Raw genomic sequence first — 21,922 nt, 5'->3', positions numbered from 1 at the left:
ACCTCATGAAGTTCAACAAGGCCAAGTGCAAGGTTCTGCACAGGGGCTGGGACAATGCCAAGCACAAATACAGGCTGGGCGGAGAATGGATTGAGAGCAGCCCTGAGGAGAAGGACTTGGGGGTATTAGTGGATGAAATACGGAGTACGAGCCGGCAACGTGTGCTTGCAGCCCAGAGAGCTGATTGCATTCTAGGCTGCATCAAAAGAAGAGTGACTGGCAGGTCAAGGGAGGTGATTCTCCCCCTCTACTCTGCTCTGGTGAGACCCCAGCATCTGGGTACTGCGTCCAGCTCTGGGGTCCCCAGCACAAGAAAGACATGGACCTGCTTGAGCAGGGGCCATGAAAATGATTGGGGGCTGGAGCACCTCCCCTGTGAGGACAGGCTGAGCGGGTTGGGGTTGTTTAGCCTGGAGAAGACAAAGCTCTGGGGAGACCTTACAGCAGCCTTTCAGTACCTAAAGGGGGCCTACAAGAAAGCCAGAGAGGGACTCTTAACAGGGACTGTAGTGATAGGATGAGAGTTAATGGCTTTAAACTGAAAGAGGGTAGATTTAGATTAGACATTAGGAAAAAATTCTTTACTAAGTGGTGAGACACCGAAACAGGTTGCCCAGAGAAGTTGTGGATGCCCCATCCCTGGAAGTGTTCAAGGCCAGGTTGGATGGGGCTTTGAGCAACCTGGTGGAGCAGAAGGTGTCCCTGCCCATGGCAGGGAGGTTGGAACTAGATGATCTTTAAGGTCCCATCCAACCCAAACCATTCTATGATCTAAAGGTCATGAGAGGAACAAAACTTACTTGTAGTTTCTGGTAAGCTTGGTCTTAGACAGTTTCTGATAAGTAGACTTTAGCTGGCCAGGAGTGTTACGTTGAAGTCCATACTATAATTTATTGTGGTTGAGAAGAAGAGGTTAAGTTTCGAAACGGGGTTTTAAGGAACGTGTTTAATTGATTCTGAAGTTGTGGCCAATTGTTACGTTAACTGTTTCTGGTAATAAACCCTTGAAATGGCCCTGAATCATGGAGGATTTTGTTGCTGTTTACTTCAGACTTACAACACACCTTCTAGAGTTCTTTTTAGAAATTATCCAGAGTATCAACTCTCTAAAATGAATTAAATTCAGCTAAGTTCAGTGTTGAGACTGGTGTGTTAATTTAACTGTGACATGGTATTTATAGGGTACTTGTATTGCTTGGCTTTTAGTTCAGTTTCTTTAATAATTTCCTTTGATCTTAAATACTGAGTTAAAAAAAATTACATTGTGAAATTTAGATTCTTTGAAGAAGAAAGGCGGATTTTGGAACAGAAGAGATACTAGCATCACTTTGACTTTAAAAGTTGCTGCTTCCTCTGCATCTAAGTCCCTGGACTTCATAGTCGCATCAGGTAAAGTTGCTAGTTCCTTGGCTTATACCCTGTTAAAATGGTAATTAAAGATCTGTTTTGAGGATGGGGTGTTATTTTTAATTCAGGCTGAGTCAATTTTGATCACTCCCCCAAACTTATTTTTGGTGACTTGCCTGCTATAACTTTCTCACTATTTGCCAAATCCATTTCTAGAATAGTATCATGCTTTTTTGTTCAATCAATGTTTGATGGAAATATGAAATGGTTATCACATTCAGGAGCACCTGGGTTTCTCCCCTTTGGTCCTTATTCTATGTCAGAAAAATTGTACTGTCGTAGCTACAGAAACCTCTGTCCCTACCTAGTGCTGCCCTACGTCCAGCTTTCCCTAGACCGCTCCCTCCCCACCGCTGCCTGGGTCTGAACTTCCAGGCAGGTATCCAGAGTCCTCACGTTTTTGTTGCTCAGTTTCCGTACATCCTGATCGCGCTCATCGGTCACATGCAGGCTGTTTTTAGCAGGGATGCAGCATGGCTCCCACATGTTCTGTTTGCTTGATGTACTACTTTTATCTTTATTTTGATCTTGTTTGAATAGTACATATTCTTCAGTGGTTGTACCCTACTTAGAACTGCTGTTCTGTGTTGTTTATGCTTTTATAGTAATTGCAGCTTTGCATCTTGCACCAGGAGTTCAAGTTTGTTTCCTAGGCAGATAAAGAACAACCCTGCCACTAGCTGTATTGTATGCCTGGCTAAGGTTCTTACTAACATTAGCACTAATTTTTTCTTTGCTGTCCATTCTTAATCTACTGATTATTTTTTCATCTGTTTGCTGTGTCGTCTTGTGTACTAAAACAGGGTGTGACAATTATATGACCCTTTCCAGCTTCCCCTTGTTTCTCATTGCAAAAGCTCTTCTTCTTTCTTATGCCAGTGTTCATCTTGGCTAGTTCACAAATGTATGTGTGGTTTTTTTATCATTTTCACTAATAAGTTTCTAGTGTTTTATTATGTGGTAAATGACAACGCTTTTCCCCCTAGTTTTGCTGCTTTTGAATTGTAGCTTTCTTCTAAACATACGTTTTGCATTCTTTGATTTCCACCTCAGTAAATAATCTCAGAACAACCTTTTGTAACTGCTTAACAACCAAAAGAAGACATAATTTTATCCTACTATTACTACGTTGAAGGGATAATCAAGCTAATTATGATGGATTTCTTTCTGTTTATAACTTAAGGAGATATGCCCACTGACTTTAAATGCTTCCTGTTAAACTGAGTAAGTGGCCAGAAGACCTTGAGTACAGTTCTAGCCCTAAAACTAAGTATTTGGTGTCTGCTTCCTTTTCTTTGTCTAAAGACTCTTTTTGGAGGAGCTTCGGTGGCTTGAGAAGGCTTCTTTTTTAGCCAGTTTGGTTTTTTCTGTCCCTTTGACTTTCTGTCTTCTTTTGAGCTCCCTCTGGCCAGCTAACAAGATGGAAAATTGAGCAGTGGCGCAGAGTCCTTTCACAGGGCTCTAGTTCCAGCCACAGTGTTGTCCTTCCCTTTAGGATTGGGCGGGTGGCTCCTTGTTTTTAAGGAGACATCAGCATTACAAAAGCTTTACTTCAAGCCCTTGCCGTGTTTCTGGTCTGCCTCCAAGCTGTTCTTTGCTGAGCTCATGTCTGTTTTGCCTCCAGTAGAACAGAAGATACTTTGCCGTCAGAGTATTTCTGTTCGCCTATTTTTAATACACTTGCCAGTTGCCATGTGAGTTCTGTATGACTGGTAAAAACCATGCTGTAGTTTTTAGTCACACTGGTGGTATATGACTTGCCCTGAAAAAGAGATTGTTGGCGCTCTGTTGCAGTACTTGCTGGTTGTTACCATGCGTTTGTGGCTTTGATCCTGGGTGGTAATTGATGGTGCACCCCCGTCCGTTTCTAATTGTGCAGTCTGGGGAGATGCTGAAGAAGGCTGTGCATTAAAGAGCTTTCTGCTCATCTGGGTGATGATTATGCTAAGCTGAAAGACTGGCGAGGAGAAGGGGAGAAGCCAGAGTTATGGAGGAAGTGCTTAGGGCATGGTGTTCAGCTGTGGTTTGCGTGACACCTGTGGCTATGTATAACTCCATGGGAATAGTGGAGTTTTAAATACGCTGAACTGGAGTCTCTGTGGAAAGGTGCCCAGTGATCTCAAAGCACGTAGTTCCTGCGGCATCGGCAGCAGCTGTGCGAGGTCTCTGTGGCAGTGCAGCTGCCTGGTAAGCATGGCTGCAGGTATCCTCATCTGTGGAGAAAGCCAATGATATGCAGAAAGGATGTTTTGTAACATACCTCTGTTGTGATTGTTCTGCCTGACAGATGCAGGGTCGACATGCTAGTTAACATTTTTCTTCTGGGCAGCTGTAAGTGGGGGTAGAGGAGTGGGGAATTTTGATCTCTAGACAGCAGTCCTTCAATTACTTCTTCTAGGGGCAGTTTTCCAAGGAAAAGCCTTTGGACAGTCTGCAGTGACCTCCCTCCTCTTCCTTCCATGGCTTGGTCAGGTCCATAGGGCTGTACCTTTCTGAGAACAAGGTAGCTGAACTCGTGGCTGAATGATAGTGAACCAAGTTCACTGACAAAGTTCACCAAGTTCACTAAGGGTGAAGCCAGTTGAAAGGGCTCTGGCTTGACTGTGCACACAGGAGGGGGAACCAGAGCTAGAATTACATACCAGGGCTTATGCACTCTTCCTAGCACTTCCTCCTCTCCAGCATGGATATCCTGGCACCAGTTTCCGTTTTCTTCTTTTCTCTCCCCTATCTTTGCTTCCCCACATCTGTGGTACTGGAATTAGTGCTGGCTGTTCAGGAAAAAATGTTGTGGCTCCTGGGTTGGGAGCCAGGCAATACCATTTGCTATGTCCTCAACTGGTCTGGCTCTGAGGCAAACCAAGGAACCTGTGTCTGTGGATATTATGGTTAGCAAAGGCTAGCCTATATATAGGTTGGTTGATGGCTTTAGGCAAGCTATGATAAACCATGATCTTTTTTGGAGAGGAAGAATGAGAGGGATTACAGTGACAAGCTTTCAAAACCAACAGTTAGTTTATGTTTTCAAAGTATGTCCACAAGTGGGGAGGTTGCAAAAATGTGTAATATTTTACAATCCTTAATGTAGAAATCCGTGGCTTTCTTTTCTTGTTCTTTTTGTTTTGTTTTTAAATACATGGGACTTGATCTTAGGCTTCATTGTGTTTAGAAACTGCACACCATGTTGGACATGCAGCCACTCAGGGAATGTGCTGATCTGTTGGCATGTATAAAAGAGACAAAAAGGTTATGTGTCATTTGAGGGACGAGGGATGTAGAGGAGTAAGCTTCCCCAATAACGTTTGACTTAAATCTGCATGGTTGTTAAGAAGGGTATGTTGGACAGCTCTGCTGCTGGACACACAGCTGTTTGTCTAAAGGTCTCAATCAATTAAGATCTCTTTTGAACAGAGCTGTGTTTATGGATCAGCATTTTTTATGCAAGTGGGAGACAGGTACCAACAGTAAACTTAACAGTATTTTTATTCATCAACCTGCCAGATTTATCCTGCGATAATTGTCTGAGCACCGTGGAGGCTTCTGCAACCTAACCACCCACAGCAGGCACAGTGGGAGAAGACTTGAGTGGCACATCCTATTGCTTTCCAAGAGTGTATTTTCAAGGCTAGGGTTGGAAGCAGTACAGGTGTGCTGTAGTGCACAAAATATTAAAACTGCTCATTTCCCTTACTAATGTGGGTAAGTAAAATCCTAATGGTTGGTGTCAGATTCTCGTTTAAAAGGCAAAACTTTCTAGATAGTAATGCGTACCTTGGTGCCTGCTTCACAAACTCAGTTGTTCTTGTTTTTCTCTTCTTTCTTGAAGCCACATTTCTAGTGTAGTTCTTACAGCCTTAAACTATGTTACCCTAGTTTTTGGCTTGTCTGTGTGAAGCTGCTGCTTCATAACAAACGAGAGTGTCTCACCAGTAGCTCCTGATTTAGATGGGTTTGAGTGCTAAGATCCTGTGTTGATGGAAGCAGCCTAAAACCTGTCTAGAGTTTGGGCCAGCTTCTCTTGCCTTTGTGCCATTTAAGTCAAGCTAAAACAGCCATAAGGAGCTTGGGTAGAAATTCTTCATGGAGAAAGTCTTAAGAAAAGAGCCTCTGTTCCCCTCTCTGCCCTTGTGTTTTGGCATTTGTGGATTGTGGAGGACAGGGTTAAGTAAAGTGGAGCTGCTACCTTTCTCTGGTTGTTACTGCTGTTTCTCGAATAGCAGAAGTTTGAAAGAATGCTTTCCACTATGGCAAAACAACACGTGGGTGTGATGCAGAATAAGAGATTTTGTTCTATGCTCTCACCTAGTTGCTGGCGTTATTGTGAAGACACTACTTAATATCCTTACTTGGCTTTTCTTGATTCTGTTCCTCATCTTCAGTCCTGTCAGCTCAGCCAACAGATTTGACAGTCACCCTTCCCACTCCTTGAGTACTGCTCAAAGTACTGAGGGACTAACATGCCATAGCTGCTGCTTTCCAGTTCTTCTCTGATAATACTTGCTTGTCCTTCTACTTGGGTTTGTGGAGAGAGAGAGGACTGTATGTGACTGCTTGGTGGTAATTGTCAGACATATTAGAGGATGAAAAGTAACACAAAATATGAGCATATAGAGAAGACTAAGAGACTAAGACTATTTTCTTCCTGTCTTGGAAGAAAATCCTTGTGTTGATGGGATACTCTCTAGTATTTTAATGTAGTATGCAGAAGTATTTGAGAGATGAGAGAGATTTAAAGGGGGGGAATGAAAGTATTAACATGGTCAGCATCAATAGTTGGTCAGTATCATCAGCTGTAGCATTGACATGCGAGTGGCCACATGATTTTACAGAATGGGGTTTATGCTATTTTTCTAGCAAAGGGCTGTATAGTTGTGGTCTGCCTGCCCATCTGTCAGTCTCTCCTTCCTAAGTTTTGAACTCACTGGTTTTGTTCCAGGTAAGCTCGAACGACCTTTGGAAATCTCAGAAATTCAGACTCCTGTAACATTTGTGGAAACAGCTTGCTTTGTGGCAAGAGGCCAAAAAGAGTTGTGAGAAGACCCAAATAGTTCTGCAAATCTTTTGGGGAAGGAGGTCCTAAGCATGAAAGGTGCTTACCTGAAAATCTAATGAGTGATAATGGAGGCAGTCATCCTAAGTCAACTGAAGAATAGTGTTATTCCTGATTTTGAGCTAAAATACAATTTAAATTAATATGCTATAATCCATAAGATATCTTAATCCCTTCATCCTAACTTTTCACACTGTGACAAGAGATATCATTAGTATTTGTTGTGAGAAACAATAGTTTTAATGCACTGAAGAATTTTGGCAAGGTAGTTACGTTTCTTCATGTGTGAACATACTTGTCTGATCCCCGTAATTGTTTTACAACACAATCTAAACATTTGTTGAAAAAAAAAGTTCAGGCATTTTTGCTGACCTTATAACTGTTTAGGCCCTTTGTGTTGAAAATAAATTTCCCGAACAGTTTATACAGCTGGAGAAAGGGGGATAAAATTTCTGATTGATAGTGAGGAGCAGTAGGTATGATCCTGTGATTGACTCTTGACTGCCACAGGGCAGTTAACGCATGGAAACAAGAAAACATTTCAGGCTGGCTGTATTTCAGGTCTTTCTCAGAGCAGTCAGCATTGCAAAATGTCATACATTGAACATCTCTGCTCTGCATTTGGAGGCTCTTTCATATCACCTTGTATCCTCAGGAAAATGAAAGAGAAATTTCACACTTCAGAGCATGGGCTGCATGGCATGTTGTGAGATTCTGGTACCACCTTTTTCCACCAATTTCTGTTAAGGGATCTGGACATTAAACAACCCTTTTTCTTAGTCAAGGTGTACAACTCTACCTTAGACTTAGGAAACTAACTTTCAGTCATCTTGTATAAGCCTTCAATCACCTTATGTATAAGTTTTCTTCTGGCTGAGAAGGGACAGTGAAATTATTATGGTGGTCTGATTTAACAAAATGAAATCTGAATAAAGCTGAAAATCAGCTCTTTTGTTACTTTTCCATTTACAGCTGTTGCTATGTCACTGGACAAGTAGACTTGGGAATATATCTTGATGTGAAATGGTGCAAGGAATGCAGAAGAAAGCTATACAGTTTGGTCTGTGTTCCATTGGACTTCCATTTAGTTTCCTTTCTCCGTAGGAGATCTGTTTCTTAAAATACTTATTGTTGCTGAGAGTGTATAAGTTTGCAGTTGTTTTCAAAACATTCTAATTTGTACTTTATTAACATTTTCGTAGATATTGTTGAGTGTCATTACTGAAATGATTCAGCGCTCTAAAGAGCCCTGTTATGCAGTGAGCAAGAAAATGTTGCATCTGTTTTACCTACTGTTTTTTGGCTGCCTGTCCCTCAAACTTGTTTTTCTAAGGAGTGAAACTCTGCATGTTAGACTAATTACTGCACGTCAGTTCCTTAACTCTTGAAAAGGCTTGGATGTCAGCTATGCAAAAGTAATGAGATGTGCAGTGATTTAGCCAAGGGTCCAAATATCTATTATGCATGTGCAGTTGAAATGACAATATAAAATGAATGTGGTCTTAATTGTTGTCTCTGTAGCAAGCCACGGGTTACTTTTTCCCCCCACACTGTTCACTTTAAATATGGTGGTGAACAATATTAATGAGCATCGATGGTCCAGGGACCTTAAAACTATTGCCAGTTCATAATTGCTGTTTGCCACATGTATTTACTTATACCTGTGCAAGGGTCAGCCAAAGTGATACCAGGTGAGTTAAATCCATTAACTATTTCCTTTTTCCTGTTGTTGTTGGGGCCTGACTTTGAAAACTTTGGTGGAAACTTTGCTGTTGCTGTAACTCACAGAGGAATTGGCTGTTTGTTCGTAAAAATTTTCTTCCTTAGGAGGAGGTCTGCTGCTGCTTCCACTTTGCCCTCTCAGGCTACAGAATGATCTCTTCCAGCACTGAGCCGTGCAAGTACAGGTGTCCCTTCTAATCGCGTAACCAGAATAACCAGATTTGTGTACATTTCCTGCTCTTTTTTTTTTTCTTTTAAAGCCTGAGACTGCAGCTGTGCTGAAGCGCACTGTTGAGGCTCTTATGGAGAGAGGAGCCATTGTGAGGAACCTAGAAAACCTGGGAGAAAGGTCTCTACCTTACAAAATCTCCAAGCACAAGGAGCGCCACAGAAGAGGAGGGTATGCATGATGCATTTTTCCTTAAAATCCTTTAAGTGCTACTTTAAAATGTACATAAGTAACTGTCATTGTTTGGTCTTCCTTGTGCTTTTTGGGAGCACACCTGTGATGTCTGTGATCTCAGGAAGGTGTTGTGTGGCTGTTTGTGTGTGCGTGTGTTCCGCTTCAAGTGTTTTGTGTCTTTTATTGTGTGGTGTTGGCTTTTTGTTAGTGTTTAGTCATCGTGTTACAAGTAGCCTGAGTCCAGGCCTGCAGAACCACTCTCCCCAACATACACAATGTTATTTTGTTAAGTCATTTTTACATAACTATTTTCCAAGACAGTCAGGCTGTCTACTGGTAAAAGTCATACTTAATCTGCTGGTTGCTAATTGGCAGGATTGATTCTTTTTCTGTAATGCATCTGAACTAAATGTTAATTACCATGTGTACCGTGTAAGACTCGCTTGGGTTGCTGATATGGTTTTTGTTCAGGATGTTAAAGATGACCGTGCGGTTTACAGGCAGTATGATAAATGTAAATGGAGCTGTGAATTGGCATCTGGGATGTCGGGCTTCCCCTGCGATGCGGGAGGAAGGTGCTGCGGATTGCACCCCCTGCTCGCTTACGCCAGTGTGTTATTGCTCCTGGAGGCTACCTCCGAAATGGATGCTGGCTCTGGCAAGGACAGAAATGTTGCTAGGCAACCCGCGCTGTGCTGGGGCTGCTGGCGGTAATCAAAATAACAATTAGCGACACACTCCTCCTAATCCCTGTAATGCAACTGTGCCTAATCGGATGGTTGGCCAACCGGCCCACCTACCGTCTTCCTTGGCACTGGGGGAGGCGAGGTGACTCCAGAGGTGCTCCTCTTATGAAGCCCTTCTTGGATCATCTCCCCGGGGGTGGGCTCACGGTTTCACTCCCTCTTCTGAGGACCTCTTCGTTCTCCTGTGAAGTGGGAGTGGTGACAGCTGCCAGTTAAAGCAGACTGACAGAAAGGGTAGGTAGGGAAGGAAATCTCCACCACCTGCCTCTTACTTAACCGAAAGCAATGGTGGTGTGGCCGTGACTGTCTTGCGCTCCTGCTCTGTGGTGTCCTTCAAAACATGGCTTGATCCTGCCAGTTTTGCATTTTAGGATGGAGGCCTACACATGGGAGCTAATCAAAGCCTTGTCTCAAGACAGAATTACGAATTACCTCATCCTTCTGTTGGAGTAGAAGCATTTTATAAACATTAAAGTCTTTTCTGACAGCTTCAGCAGAACGAGGAGCTGGTGTTACTCTCCTTGCACAGGTGGGAAGCTAAGGCAGAGGGACTAAGTTCCACTCATTTTGGGTGCAGAAGTTGAGACTTTTAGCTTTTTTTTTTTTCCTAGAGTACTTAGCACTCTCTAACATTTCACCACTTAGGATGACAGTTTCCACCTGGCTTGGGTGGCAGTACTTCTGTAGATCAGATCTTGGTTTCTTCAACAGGGAAACCAGGACAGGAGAAGACAGTAACCAGCATCGCAAGAACTATGTAGCAGAGATGAATAGAAGCCATTTCTCCAGGGGAATCTTTCAGACCTGTAAACTAGCTTAACTCATTTACTGTAGCAGATTACCTACTTAAGAAGCAGGATGAGGGGATCTCTAGACTGTAACCCTCTTCTTTGCAGAGTCTTCAGAGCAGACATATTTTGTGTTCTGAATGAGACAAGGTTTTGTTAGTAAATAATTGCAATCGTGTCTTGAAACACGGGCAGGAAGCCATCAGATTAATGTCACCATCGCTGTTCCTCCTCCACCTCCCAGTTCAAGTGTCTCTAAATATTTAGCAGTCATTCTGCTTGCCTTGGATTTGGATCCTCTGTATTTGGATATGACAGTTCCCTCCCCTAAATTGCTTGGCTTCTTGAAAGGGAGAAGTGATTGAGAGAGGGTACTGCAGGAAATAGTTGTTTTGTGTGCTTTTAATTAGAGAACTCAAATTCAGGAGACACAGGATCTTACAAGGGGAAGCAGCAGGCAGTTTCAGTACCTGGTAATGAGCGAGAATTGTATTTATGTGGATTTTGCTAGGGAGATTGCAGTTCAGTGTACAGGTATGGTGGATTCCTGGTATAGCATCCAATATTTTATATGGTCTGGAGGATAAGTTACTTGGGATATTAAACATAATCTAGGAACAGGAAGTGAAAAGACAGTTCTTGATCCACCTTATAAAATCAGTCAGTTCTACTTTACAGCACCTGTAAAAAGTAATCTTTTTTTTTTTTTAAAGGACAAAGTTAAAAAGGAAAAAAAAAAGGCTTTTCAAGATACCTCACTAAACTGAATATACACCTGTACTTAGGAAGAAGTCCTAAGGTCTTTTTTCCTTCATAGCCAATTTTTAATTCTGTCTATGTTCCCTTTCTTAGCAAGTTGGTGTAGAGTGGTATATAAAGTAGTACGGAGTGTGTCACCTTTTCCTTAGTCTGGGCTTTTTCTGAAGTAACTGAAAGGGCTTCTGTGAGAGTGCAAATGATACTGTGTGTCTGGGGGGGTAGAGTGTTGAATCTTTCAAAGCTTTTCTTTTTCTTTTTTTTTTTTGTTCTTTTAAAAAATATTTTTAAATTTTACTTTTTTTTTTTTAGTTTTGTGATTCCTAGCAGAGCTTTAGCTAGTTTAGTTTCCAGCAGTATGTTGATGGTTGGAGATTTAGGATGTACACTGAATCTGTTAGTTCCTTGGACCTCCTGGCTGACAAATTATATGAAAACTAGTGGAACACAATATTTGTAGCAAAAAATTGTATGAAAATTAGTGCAGTACAATAGTCGTAGCATGGGTCACAGCTTAATAGCATGTCTCTTGTGGTCACTGGAGCTGTCTCCTGCACAAATGGCATGGAATCTCCCCACCTGCATGGGGTGTTTGCCTGAAAAACAAAACAAAACAAAGCAAACTTCCTCACCAGCGTAGTGAGCCTAGCTTTGCTCCCTTATAAAACTCCCAGTGCTATCTAGGTTGTGTCTCTTAGCCTCAAATCAAGGGCCATCAGTAGGGCAGCACCAGCTATTCACGGGTCAACTGAGATGTGCTCTGTGGCATGCCCAGTAGTCATCCTTCTTCCAGAACTTGCTGTACGTTTTCTTCATTTAGTTAATTCCATTTTTAATTGCAGTTCAAGTCTTTATATACAGCATATCATAAAACTGAGTGATAGAGAAAGGACACACAAGTGCCATATGCACAGCAAAGATACTGCTGGACTTAGCCAGGTTTTGGTAGTGTCTTTAGTGAACAGTAAAGAATTAGACTGGAAAATACCTATTCATAAGTCAATAGGGAGGATAGTTGTGTCCTTAATAAAGCTCATTTTCCACTCTGAGTCCTGTAGTGCTTCGGAATCATCTGTCTTGGATATACTGCATTACAGGCACATTACAAATTTAAGAATATCCAGGAGACTTTACAGAGAATGAGAATTTTACTGCCAATTGATCTGTAAAGCTGAGATTTTTTCAAAGCCTTCTGCAGGGGATTGTGGCCCACAGCTGTCACTGGAATGAGCAGTTTTACTCTCCCAGGCAGCTTTGAAGACCTCAGATCGTACGTATAATTGACTTGTTTCTTCTCAGGAAATTGTATTCACTGAGCAGGTGGCGCATGTGCATTGAGGGTATAATAAAACAAATTTAGGTCTTTCTCTTAAATGCATCTCTCTTGGCAGAAAACACCCTCCTTTTTTTAGAGACCTAATATTGACAGCTTTTGCATTTAAGTAATTATGAAAATAGTATGTTTCAGGAACTGTGTGACTCTGAAGAATCAAACTTTTAAATCACTGGTTTACCGATATTTTAAACTGAAGTTGAATTAGCTACTAATTTACATTGATGGTATTAATTGTCATAGTAGAACATTAATATTTTGTTTTTAAAGTATTTAAGAGCCCTGATTGAAGTAGCAGCTCACAACATTGTAACAAAATTGTAACAAATACTGTTCACCTTACAGATGAATAAAATGTAACAAGGACACATAGGTTCCAGTGTGGGTTAGGTATGTAAATTTAGTTGAGGCATTGAGCCTGAGTGACTTGCCCATGGCCACCCTGTCTCTGAAAAAGCAGTGGAAGAATGTAAATAAGGATTACCAACTTCATCTCCTAATGAGCAATAGATTTGTGCCAAGTATTTGTTTTACCAGTCGCTACTTGTTTATCATTTTTAATGAGTTGTATTTAAACTGCTTTTAACATGATGCTTTTTTTTTTTTAAATATTGTATTACATGTATCAGGAGGTGCTTATTTCTGGAACAAACAAAAGTGAACTGATTTAAATAAGATGTGTGCTAGTAAATGAATTCAAGGAATCTTAAACTCTGGATTTGTTTGCTGTTTAAGATGATACAGAATCATTGAATCCCTCAAAACAGCTTTCAAATAAAGGGTCCAGACTGGGGCTGGGTGATGACATTGCAGAGCCATTGCACATACTTGGTCACTGCTAAACTGGAGAATATTGCAACTGCTTGTAAAATGATAGATCTCAGTAGCACAATCTGTGGGTTTGCACTTTGTGGCATACCTGTTTTCTTTGGCCTTGCCAGGCTATGCCTCAATCATATGCTTGTGACGCTTCGTGCTTCAGGGCATCAGATAAAGGAGGTGGTTTGGGGGACGTTGTTGGTATCTAGGATATTTTTACTTTAGGGGAGATGGTACAAGGGTGGCTCCAAAACAGATCTTTAAAAAAAATAAGATTTCAGACATTCCTCTGGGAAGGTAATGGCTCAAACTTTTTGCAGACCAGGAATCTATTAAACTGGAAGGAGCTATGACAGGAACTTTGGGGAGAAGAGAGTGCCCAGGTGTAACTGGGTTTTGAATACTGGGTATCTTGCTGTCCCTAGAGATTTGTTGTTAGTGATTTTGTTTCCCTCCAAATGTTGTTTCTATTCTTATTTTTGTAATCTCCATTGTAGAAAAGTTGATATACATCAGCCTGGTCAGTGCTCAGATTTAGTATGGTTTTGTAAATCAGTAGAGCACTGTGGCCTTTCTCTTCTACGTTTTTTTTTGTGCACGTGTGTGCTTTCCCCTATTAAATCTACCTATAATATAGTAATGTTTTTAGACATTTCTCCCTACATTTTTATTATTTCATATACTTTATTTGTGAGTTCTCCAGCTAAACTGTGCGTAATTCTGATTATTCATAACAATTTCCATGTTCTATTTGTCAGTTTTTCATTGCCTTGTTTTTTTCCCTTTCAAATTTGATTTTGAAAAGATGGCAATTTTCTTTTGTTATTTGCTTGCTTGTCTCTTAATCTTTTTGTTTTGCTGTTCACTCCCAGTTATCTCATCAGCGCACTTGTTCTCTGAAATAGCACTCAGGTCTTACTTTTGTTCTTGCTGAATTGTATTTTGGGAGCTTATTTTAACACATGGATGGGGAATTTTCTGTAGGAGGTGTGCAGGGACTGTGGTGATTGCCAGGGTCCACTGAGGAGCTCAGGATATATACTGATAGCATCTAATGGGATCAGGAGTCAGAAAATCCAGGTTGCAGTTTTAGTTGCACTGTGGACTTGTTTGTGCGATGGGGGAAAATGGCAAGGCAAGGAGGTCCTATCCCAGGGATGCAGCATGATGAACTCAACTTGGCTTCCAGGCCCTGCAGCGGTGTGGTTACTCCCCAGCAGCTGGGAGCACCAAGCTTCAGCACCAGCTTCCCCTCTGCTACGGCGGGGAAGGCCTGGAGGCTGTCCTGGCCCTCCCACCAATCACTCCCACCTCCTCTGGGTGGTTTAGGATCTGAAGCGGTTGGCCTTCCCGCGGAAGCACCTTGTGTTTTGCCTTCGTTCTATGGCGCGTGGTGTAACGTTGCTTTGCCAAAGTGTGTGCTCAGGAAAGGGGACATGACTCTCTCGTTTCTTGGTGCCTCAGTGGCCTAATATGCAAGGAATAGATAGTTATTAAGAAGAGTATTTCAGTAATTGAGCATGATGTTGTTTAAGACATTTGAATGTTTTGGAAACATATCTATGTAAATTACATTACATGTTCAAACTTTTCCTCTTTCCATAAAATATCTGAGCTTAGGAGCTGTACTTACACAACTTACTTTTAAACAAGCAGCTTGTGGGAAGATAGTATTCCATGTGGACAAGGGATGCTGAAGTGTCTTCTGATAACCCACACTGTGTCTGGATACAATTTTATTTACTTTATTTGAAAGAGTAAAATAATAGTTACTCATCAGAATTGTGCTTTGGAGTGTTTACAAGTTTTAAGAACCCTTCTCTTCTCTCCACCCCCTAGTAAAATACAAACTATTACATAGTTAAAGGACTTCATCCTGCAGATAAATGTACCGATATGTTTAGCTTCACTCACGTAGACTCTCTTGATGATTTTCATGGCTATTGAAGACCAAAGAGGAGGAAAGAAAAACAGATGAAAAGGGTTGCAAGCTTTCCTTTCTTAATACCACCGAACTAAATTTACAGCTAATGTACAACCTGTGTTGTTTGTTTCTGTTCAGTTTTTAGAATCTTGATCTGTTACAGCAAAAAGGAGTTCTGGGTCTGTAATGCACTTGGATGAGAACAAAACCAGTTTGAATATTTGAGTATTATGCACATTTGTAGTATTTTCTGCTAAATTGATTGTCTTCTTCCACTAGATGGGGCTTTCTTCATTGATGAGTTGAACCATCACTTTTCCTTCAAATGCTTTTGTCCACATGCACATACATGTAAGTGTGGATGTGCTTCAAGTATCAGAGCCCTGAAATAGTTTGGTTTTTTTCTTCCACCTTACCAGTGGGAGTGCAATTTGCAGTTTTGGTGCTTTTCAGAAGAAATGGCACTGTGCAATAGTTTGTGATGTTGAGGCACCACTATCATTTTCTGATGCACTAAATTCTGTAGCATCCTTGTGCGAGCACATTGATTAAATGTGATGGCCGCTCTCAAATAGTGGTCTTAGTGGGATGGGAATCAGTCACTATTTTGGTTTTTTTCAAGCTGTAAATTATACAGAGTTAATACTTGCTGTGTAACTTCAGCCCTTCTTATAACAGTTTTGCAAACTTTTCAAATGCTGCCCAGTGAGCATTTCAAATACTCCAAAGAGGTCAGGTTGGTTTCTCTTTTGCAGTGTAACATTTTTTTTTATTTATTTTTATGCAACGCTGCAAAATGTCTTTCCATTATTTAATTAGCTTAATAACAGGCATCTATGTGTAGAATTTGGCAAATGAAATTTCTGAAGACTGTGGATGGTAAAATGTATTTTTCCCCAAAGTACTCACTCATCATTGATTGTTTGCGTCATTGCTGTGGCACAGTCTAGTTACCAAGGTACCAGCTTTTGGTTTTGATCTGGTACTTCCCTGTTGCTGTCCTTGTGGTTTTCAAGGGACTTCCATCTATTCCTTATGTATTTTTTAAAAGCTAAAAGTAACATGTACTAGTAAAAAGTAAAAGTAACAAGTACTAGTCCTTCCAGCTACAAAGTGATGATTTTTCTGAGCATGAATTTGCCTCCCTGCCCTGCTGAGGAAGGGTAGCTACCACAAGAGTTGAGAAGAAAAGCAAACTATTTCTCTTCAGAACAATGCAGTGGTCCCAAAGATTTAGTGATCATTCAGGTAGAAAAAAATTTTATATAGAATTACCTTAATGAGAACGAATGTCCAGCTGCTCTCACAAGTGCCGCAGCTTGCTTTCCTCCAGGCAATTTCCTGTTTCCCTGTTCAATGCTTCACCTCTACCTGTTCATCAGAACATTTTCTTTGTTTTGTATCTTCCACCTCCCCACTGGGGAAGCTTACATATGCTTACTGCCACTATGTAAAGGAGAAATTTAAGCATACAGGTATTTTGTGGGCACAACCATGGGACCACATAGCCTCTTCCAAGTCCACCATACATGTGCTTTTCCCTTGGCTCCCCAGGCTGACAGAGTTCTGTTCCAGGAGGATTTAAAAGTGAGTTTTGATCCAGGTACTTTTCAGGGTTCTTTGAAGTCCTAGACTGTCCATTTGAAAGCAAAATATTTGAGTATCCTTAGGACTCAAATTTCAAACAATTTCTGGCTTGAATATGTTAAAAAGGATAAATGAAACCTGGCTTTTTTTCCCCTCTATTTTTTTTTTCTTCTCTCATATGCAAAGTCATGTCCTCCTTTATTTGAGATCATATGATATTTTAATTTTTTTTTCAGTTAATGCATTGTTTTAATATGTTTCAGTTTGCTCTCCTGTATTTAAATCATCCTTCTATTTACAGTCGAGCAGAATGACAAAAATAACTGTGGTTTCATAGTGAACCGGTGGAATTTTCCTGCATTTCTCCCCTGATGACTTGGCTGACTCCTAGAGAGCCTAAATGCTTTTGCATTTTTGCTTGCAAGAATGAGGTGGTTTCCCTCCTGCATTCCTGTATTTTTCCCTATCTTTAAGTCTCACTGGGATTTGGGTTTGTTTACTACACAAACGGTAGCTACAGCATTGCGTATCGGGTCATAGATCACTGCCTGAAATTAAGGTAGCTGCATGCCTTATTGAGGGTGGGTTAAAAAAACCCCACTGCCTTGTGACAGCTGATTTAAATGTGTATATCTGGGTGGAAGGGGTTCCAGATCTCATCAGGGATTACCTTGTCAATTGTGTTTGGTTATTACCTTTGCAGCCATTAGTTTCTTCTCTTTCTTTAATGAAGAAATAGTATTTTTTACGCTGGCCCTCCTTTCCTGCTTTCTTTTTTGGCACAGGAAGGCAATCGTTGCTTGTTAACGTTGAAGAGTGGTGGTTGTTTTTAAAAATTCACATTGTCCCCAATTACGGCAGTTTTGTATGCTCGGATAAAATACCTATTCTGCGAGGAGTCATAAAGATATGCTGTAACAGCTCATCCTCCCATCCCCCCCTTCTCCTTCAGTTATCAACAGTGCGTCAGTGGAAATTTCCACCCTTTGCTAATGTGAGAGAAAGCACAAAGTTGCAAAGCAGCCTTTGGAGAAAAAAAAAACTATTGCCATTTTAGGAACACAACGAAAAGCAGCATACGACTTGCAAGCAGAAATGAAATTAAATTCTTGAGAAGTGGTGGGACTAAAACAGTGCAGCAAAGGGAACAAATGCTCTTGCTAAGGGAAGGGGGCATGAAAGTGGTGGTGGATCACCAGCTGGAATTTCTCCCCCTATTCTCCTTTCTGTTAGTTGCAACTGTGAGAGGATTTGGAAGGCTCCTTCCCAAGAAGAGTTAAGTGTCATCTGTTAAATTTACCAGTGGCTTTTAATGGCTTTAACAGAAAATATGACTTTCCCTTTTTAAGGGGTGTGCATCCTTCAAATGTTGCTGTGGAGTATTTCTAATGAATTGTCCAAGCTTAAAAATTGTTTCTCTCCCTAAACTTTTAACCAGGTGGCATCTCTTAATTCTGGAGACCAGAAGACGGTAGGCAGTTCAGTTTTCCAAATATATTAAGCCAAATCCTGTTCCCCATTGAAGCCTGTGAGGGTTTGTGAGGAGGACTGAACCCACCAGAGTTTCTTCAAATTCTTCTTGAGGCAAGTTATGCCAGTAGCTCTCAGTAGCCCTGCTGCAGTCAGAGGAGCAGCACCTTCACTGATGTGACCTGGCACTGGTCCCTTGGCTTCAGTGACACTCGGCCACAGCCTGCACCAGCTGGGCATCTGTTCTGGAGGACTTGTTGCTTCAGTATGGGCTGCAGGGAGATTTTTTGCCATCAGACCCCTCACATACAAGAATTCAGTGCTTTAATCTGGTCTTTCTGAAAAAGACTTCAGAGACAAATTGTGGCTATTAATGCAGGTGCCTGTGTAATAGCTTCAGGATTAGGATGTCTGGCTAAGGAGAAGCATCTTCGCCACGTTTTCCATGGGTGGATTCCACCCCTGTGCAGTAATCCAGCACGTGCTGCTTGAGTCATTTCTGGCCTGACAGGTCTCCTCTGTGTGTAATATTTTTGATGTAACACATTTAGTTGGATGAAAATGAATGCCATGCAGCAAGAAGACCATGAGTGTGTCTGTTGTTCATGACCCCATCTCCTTTATCTCCTGTTCAGACTCCCAGTTCAACTTCTGGTCTTGGGGACTTACCCTCCAAGATTACCTCTATGAAGATGGACTGTGATGCTCACACTATAGTTGGCTTACTAAGAATCCCTACCTCTTGCAGAAAAAAGTCCTCTCGGTTAGGTACGGTTTTTAAATCAAACTGGGATGCTTGATCCTGCTTGGGTAATATGACTTCATTTAAGGGATGTCACTTTCAGGTTATACTGATGCTTCATGGGGTGGTGTGCTTGAGTGGACTAGGAGGAAAGGGGAGCTTTAATAAGAAGATGTGTAAAGATTAAAATGAAATAGCTAGGTGGGAAGTGCTGTGCTGTACATTTAGCTTTTAAATTACTGATAGTCTTGGAAACGAGGTGAGTGCTTAGTTCTCTTCAGTAGGATTTCTGAGACAGTTGCAGTGTCTTTTTACTGTAGTGTCATTAGTGCCATGCCAAATGCAGACAAAGTGATTAAAAAGTGTTCTGGTTACAGCTCTGTTGACAATGCTGGTTCATTCACAGCATTTCAGGGGAGGAGGGATGGCCAGTGACATGGCTCACTTGTTTTTTGCATTAGTATGATGGCTGGCACTAGGTCCCTCATAACTTGCAGGAAAAGCAGACATAATGTTGCTAATGAATTTAAGGTACAGCTCGTGTTAAGAGATGGGATCTGAATTTGCATATCTGAGATTAAGTTAATGTGCAGTGTGTAGTTGTGTCCCGTGTCTGAAATGGGGCTCATGAAGTGCAGTAGGCTTCTGTCCTGGTTTCAGCTGGGATAGAGTTAACTTTTTTTCTAGTAGCCGGTATAGTGTTATGTCTTGGATTCAGTATGAGAAGAATGTTGATAACACACTCATGCTTTCAGTTTTTGCTCAGTAGTATGCTCAGTATACTAAGTCAATGGTTTTTCAGCTTCTCATGCCCAGCCAGTGAGAAGGCTGGAGGGGCACAAGAAGTTGGGAGAGGACACAGCCAGGGCAGCTGACCCAAACTGGCCAAAGGGGTATTCCATACCATGGGATGTTGTGCCCAGTATATAAACTGGGGGGTGTTGGCCCAGGTGGGGGGTGGGATGGGGGGGTGGGAATGGATCGCTGCTTGGGAACTAACTGGGCATCAGTTGGTGAATGCTGAGCAATTGCACTGTGCATCACTTGTTTTGTATATTGCAATCCTTTTATTATTATTGTCATTTTATTATTGTTATTATTATCATTACTGGTTTCTTCCTTTCTGTTCTATTAAACTGTTCTTATCTCAACCCATGAGTTTTACCTTTTTGCTTCTGATTCTCTCCCCCATCCCACTGGGTGGGGGGGAGTGAGTGAGAGGCTGTGTGGTGCCTACTTGCTGGCTGGGGTTAAACCATGACAACCTCTTTGCTTGTTCGGGTGTACTGGAGTTTTAAAAGCCTCTTGCAAAGTTATAGTTGAGCTCACGAAGAAGGTGCAGTTCTTCAGCAAAGGAATTTATTGCAGAAGTAACCTTGATGACCTAAGATATTAATGGGGAGTAACATTCTCCTTCCTGTAGGTAGGCACTTGGGTCAAAGATAGCTGTGTGGTGGACACGAAGTGCTTACCTGGAGCAGTATGCTTTATACATGCTGTGCATGTGTGGAAGTAAGACCTTTTCAGTCCCGCCAAGGTCAGCACAACAGTATGGTCATCAAGTGCCAACTGCGCAAGTGGGTATTGCCTGTATGTGGCTTCAGCTCCAACCCTCAGGTTGAAAATTGAAGCTATGTTCATATCAGAGATGTGCCTAATTTGGGATAAGTCCATCTCCTTGGGTTTCTTTTGCTGTTTTTTTTTTTAATTTCCATTCAGCTCTGAAGCAGAACTTTAAAGGCAGAAATGTGCCTATATGTATATAAGCTTGAGATGTTTCACACTGACATCTGGTTCCCAAAGAAACAATGCTGTGAATTTGAAGAAGGAGGATGCGTGTTGTAACTGAAATGAATGTGCCACCCTACCTTATTTTTTAAGACTGTTCAAATCAAGGTGTAGAAATGAATGGAATAGGTCAATAAGAGTAAGCTCTCTTTAATCTCCTTGGGTAAGCAATGCTGTGCAACAAAGAAAAGTTGAGGGTGAGCCTGCTTCAACTGAAGTTTTCTTATTTGAAATCAAGATAATACTGAGCTTTTATTTCAAACCACTTGGTACCAAAATACAAGAAAAAATTAGAAAATTTCACTTAAGAAATCCCACAGAACAGTTACTTCAATTAAAGTTGTTGCAGTACAGGTATATTTTTTTATTGTGTATATGTTTCTCATTGCAGGTATTTTTTGATAGACTTAGAGGGCCCACCTTCGATTGTATCGACCATGATGGATCATTTAGGACGTGATATTGATGTAATTAGACGTGCTTTTATAAAGCATCCTGTATTAAAGACAGAAGAATGCAGTGGCATAATTCCAGTCAACTATGAAGATAAACTAATTGCGAAGAAGAAGTGAATATTCCAAATAGCACGTTTGAAACTTTTTAAAAACCTTTTTATTCCTACTTCTGCAAAAAATTGTGATAACTAATGTCCATCAAAACCAATCAGTTTTGGCCATGTTTTGTGTGTGGTATAGTACACTATCTTAAGTTATTGTAACATTTGAGGTTTCTTTTTGTTTAAAATAATTGGAATAGACTTAATCTGTATGCTTATCTTGATATCTGACAACTTGAAAATTGATTTTCTTCTCTTCGCGCATTACATTGATAATGAAGATTTATCCATCATCAGAATGCTAAAAATAGCATTCTTTTGCAAAGACAGATTACTTCAGAATATGTATATTTACATAAGAGATTAAGAAGTCTACAGTGTAAATATAGCAGTATAGGATGTGATTTGTTGGAGTTTTTTTGATTGTTGGAGGTGGGGTTTTTTGGTTTTGGAAAAAGATAATAAAAGTGTGATTAAAAATAAAACTTGACTCATTTTTTAAAAGCAGAAAAGGTACAAGAAAAAATAACTTACACTGCCAAAAACCACGTCATACTTCTTTCTTTAAGGTAATAAGTCTGTTCAAATTACACGTAAAAAATTGGTCTCTGTAGAAAAGGCCAGAAACTTCCAGGCAGCAGGTTAGAGAATAACCATGCTTATATAGGAACAGAAGGATAAAAGATGCTATGTTTTACCATCAGCTAGATCCAGGTGGACTCAAACTGAGAAAAATGTCAGGGCAAAGGTCTTAATGTATATTTTGTCTTTGTTTTGCTCTTGTGAAAACCAGAGAAAAAGCAATGCATGTGTAAGATGACATTAATGTAG

The 21,922-nt window shown here is 40.9% G+C and overlaps 1 protein-coding gene across 1 annotated transcript in view; it reads left to right on the top strand.

Moving 5' to 3' along the window:
• MRPS6 (mitochondrial ribosomal protein S6) overlaps positions 1–21,576 on the top strand; it is a 47,574-nt gene extending 25,998 nt beyond the window's left edge. Inside the window, exons 3-4 of the mRNA XM_069786103.1 lie at positions 8,440–8,579; positions 20,927–21,576. Coding sequence (XP_069642204.1) covers positions 8,440–8,579; positions 20,927–21,107 — 321 coding nt within the window. The 3' untranslated portion in view covers positions 21,108–21,576. The remainder of the gene's footprint in view (positions 1–8,439; positions 8,580–20,926) is intronic.
• The last annotated feature ends 346 nt before the right edge of the window (positions 21,577–21,922 follow it).

Source organism: Haliaeetus albicilla, chromosome 6, assembly GCF_947461875.1.
Source record: "Haliaeetus albicilla chromosome 6, bHalAlb1.1, whole genome shotgun sequence".
In the NCBI taxonomy this organism is placed as follows: domain Eukaryota; kingdom Metazoa; phylum Chordata; class Aves; order Accipitriformes; family Accipitridae; genus Haliaeetus; species Haliaeetus albicilla.
Note: the sequence above shows the minus strand (reverse complement) of the source record. Positions and strands in the feature narration are given on the sequence as shown.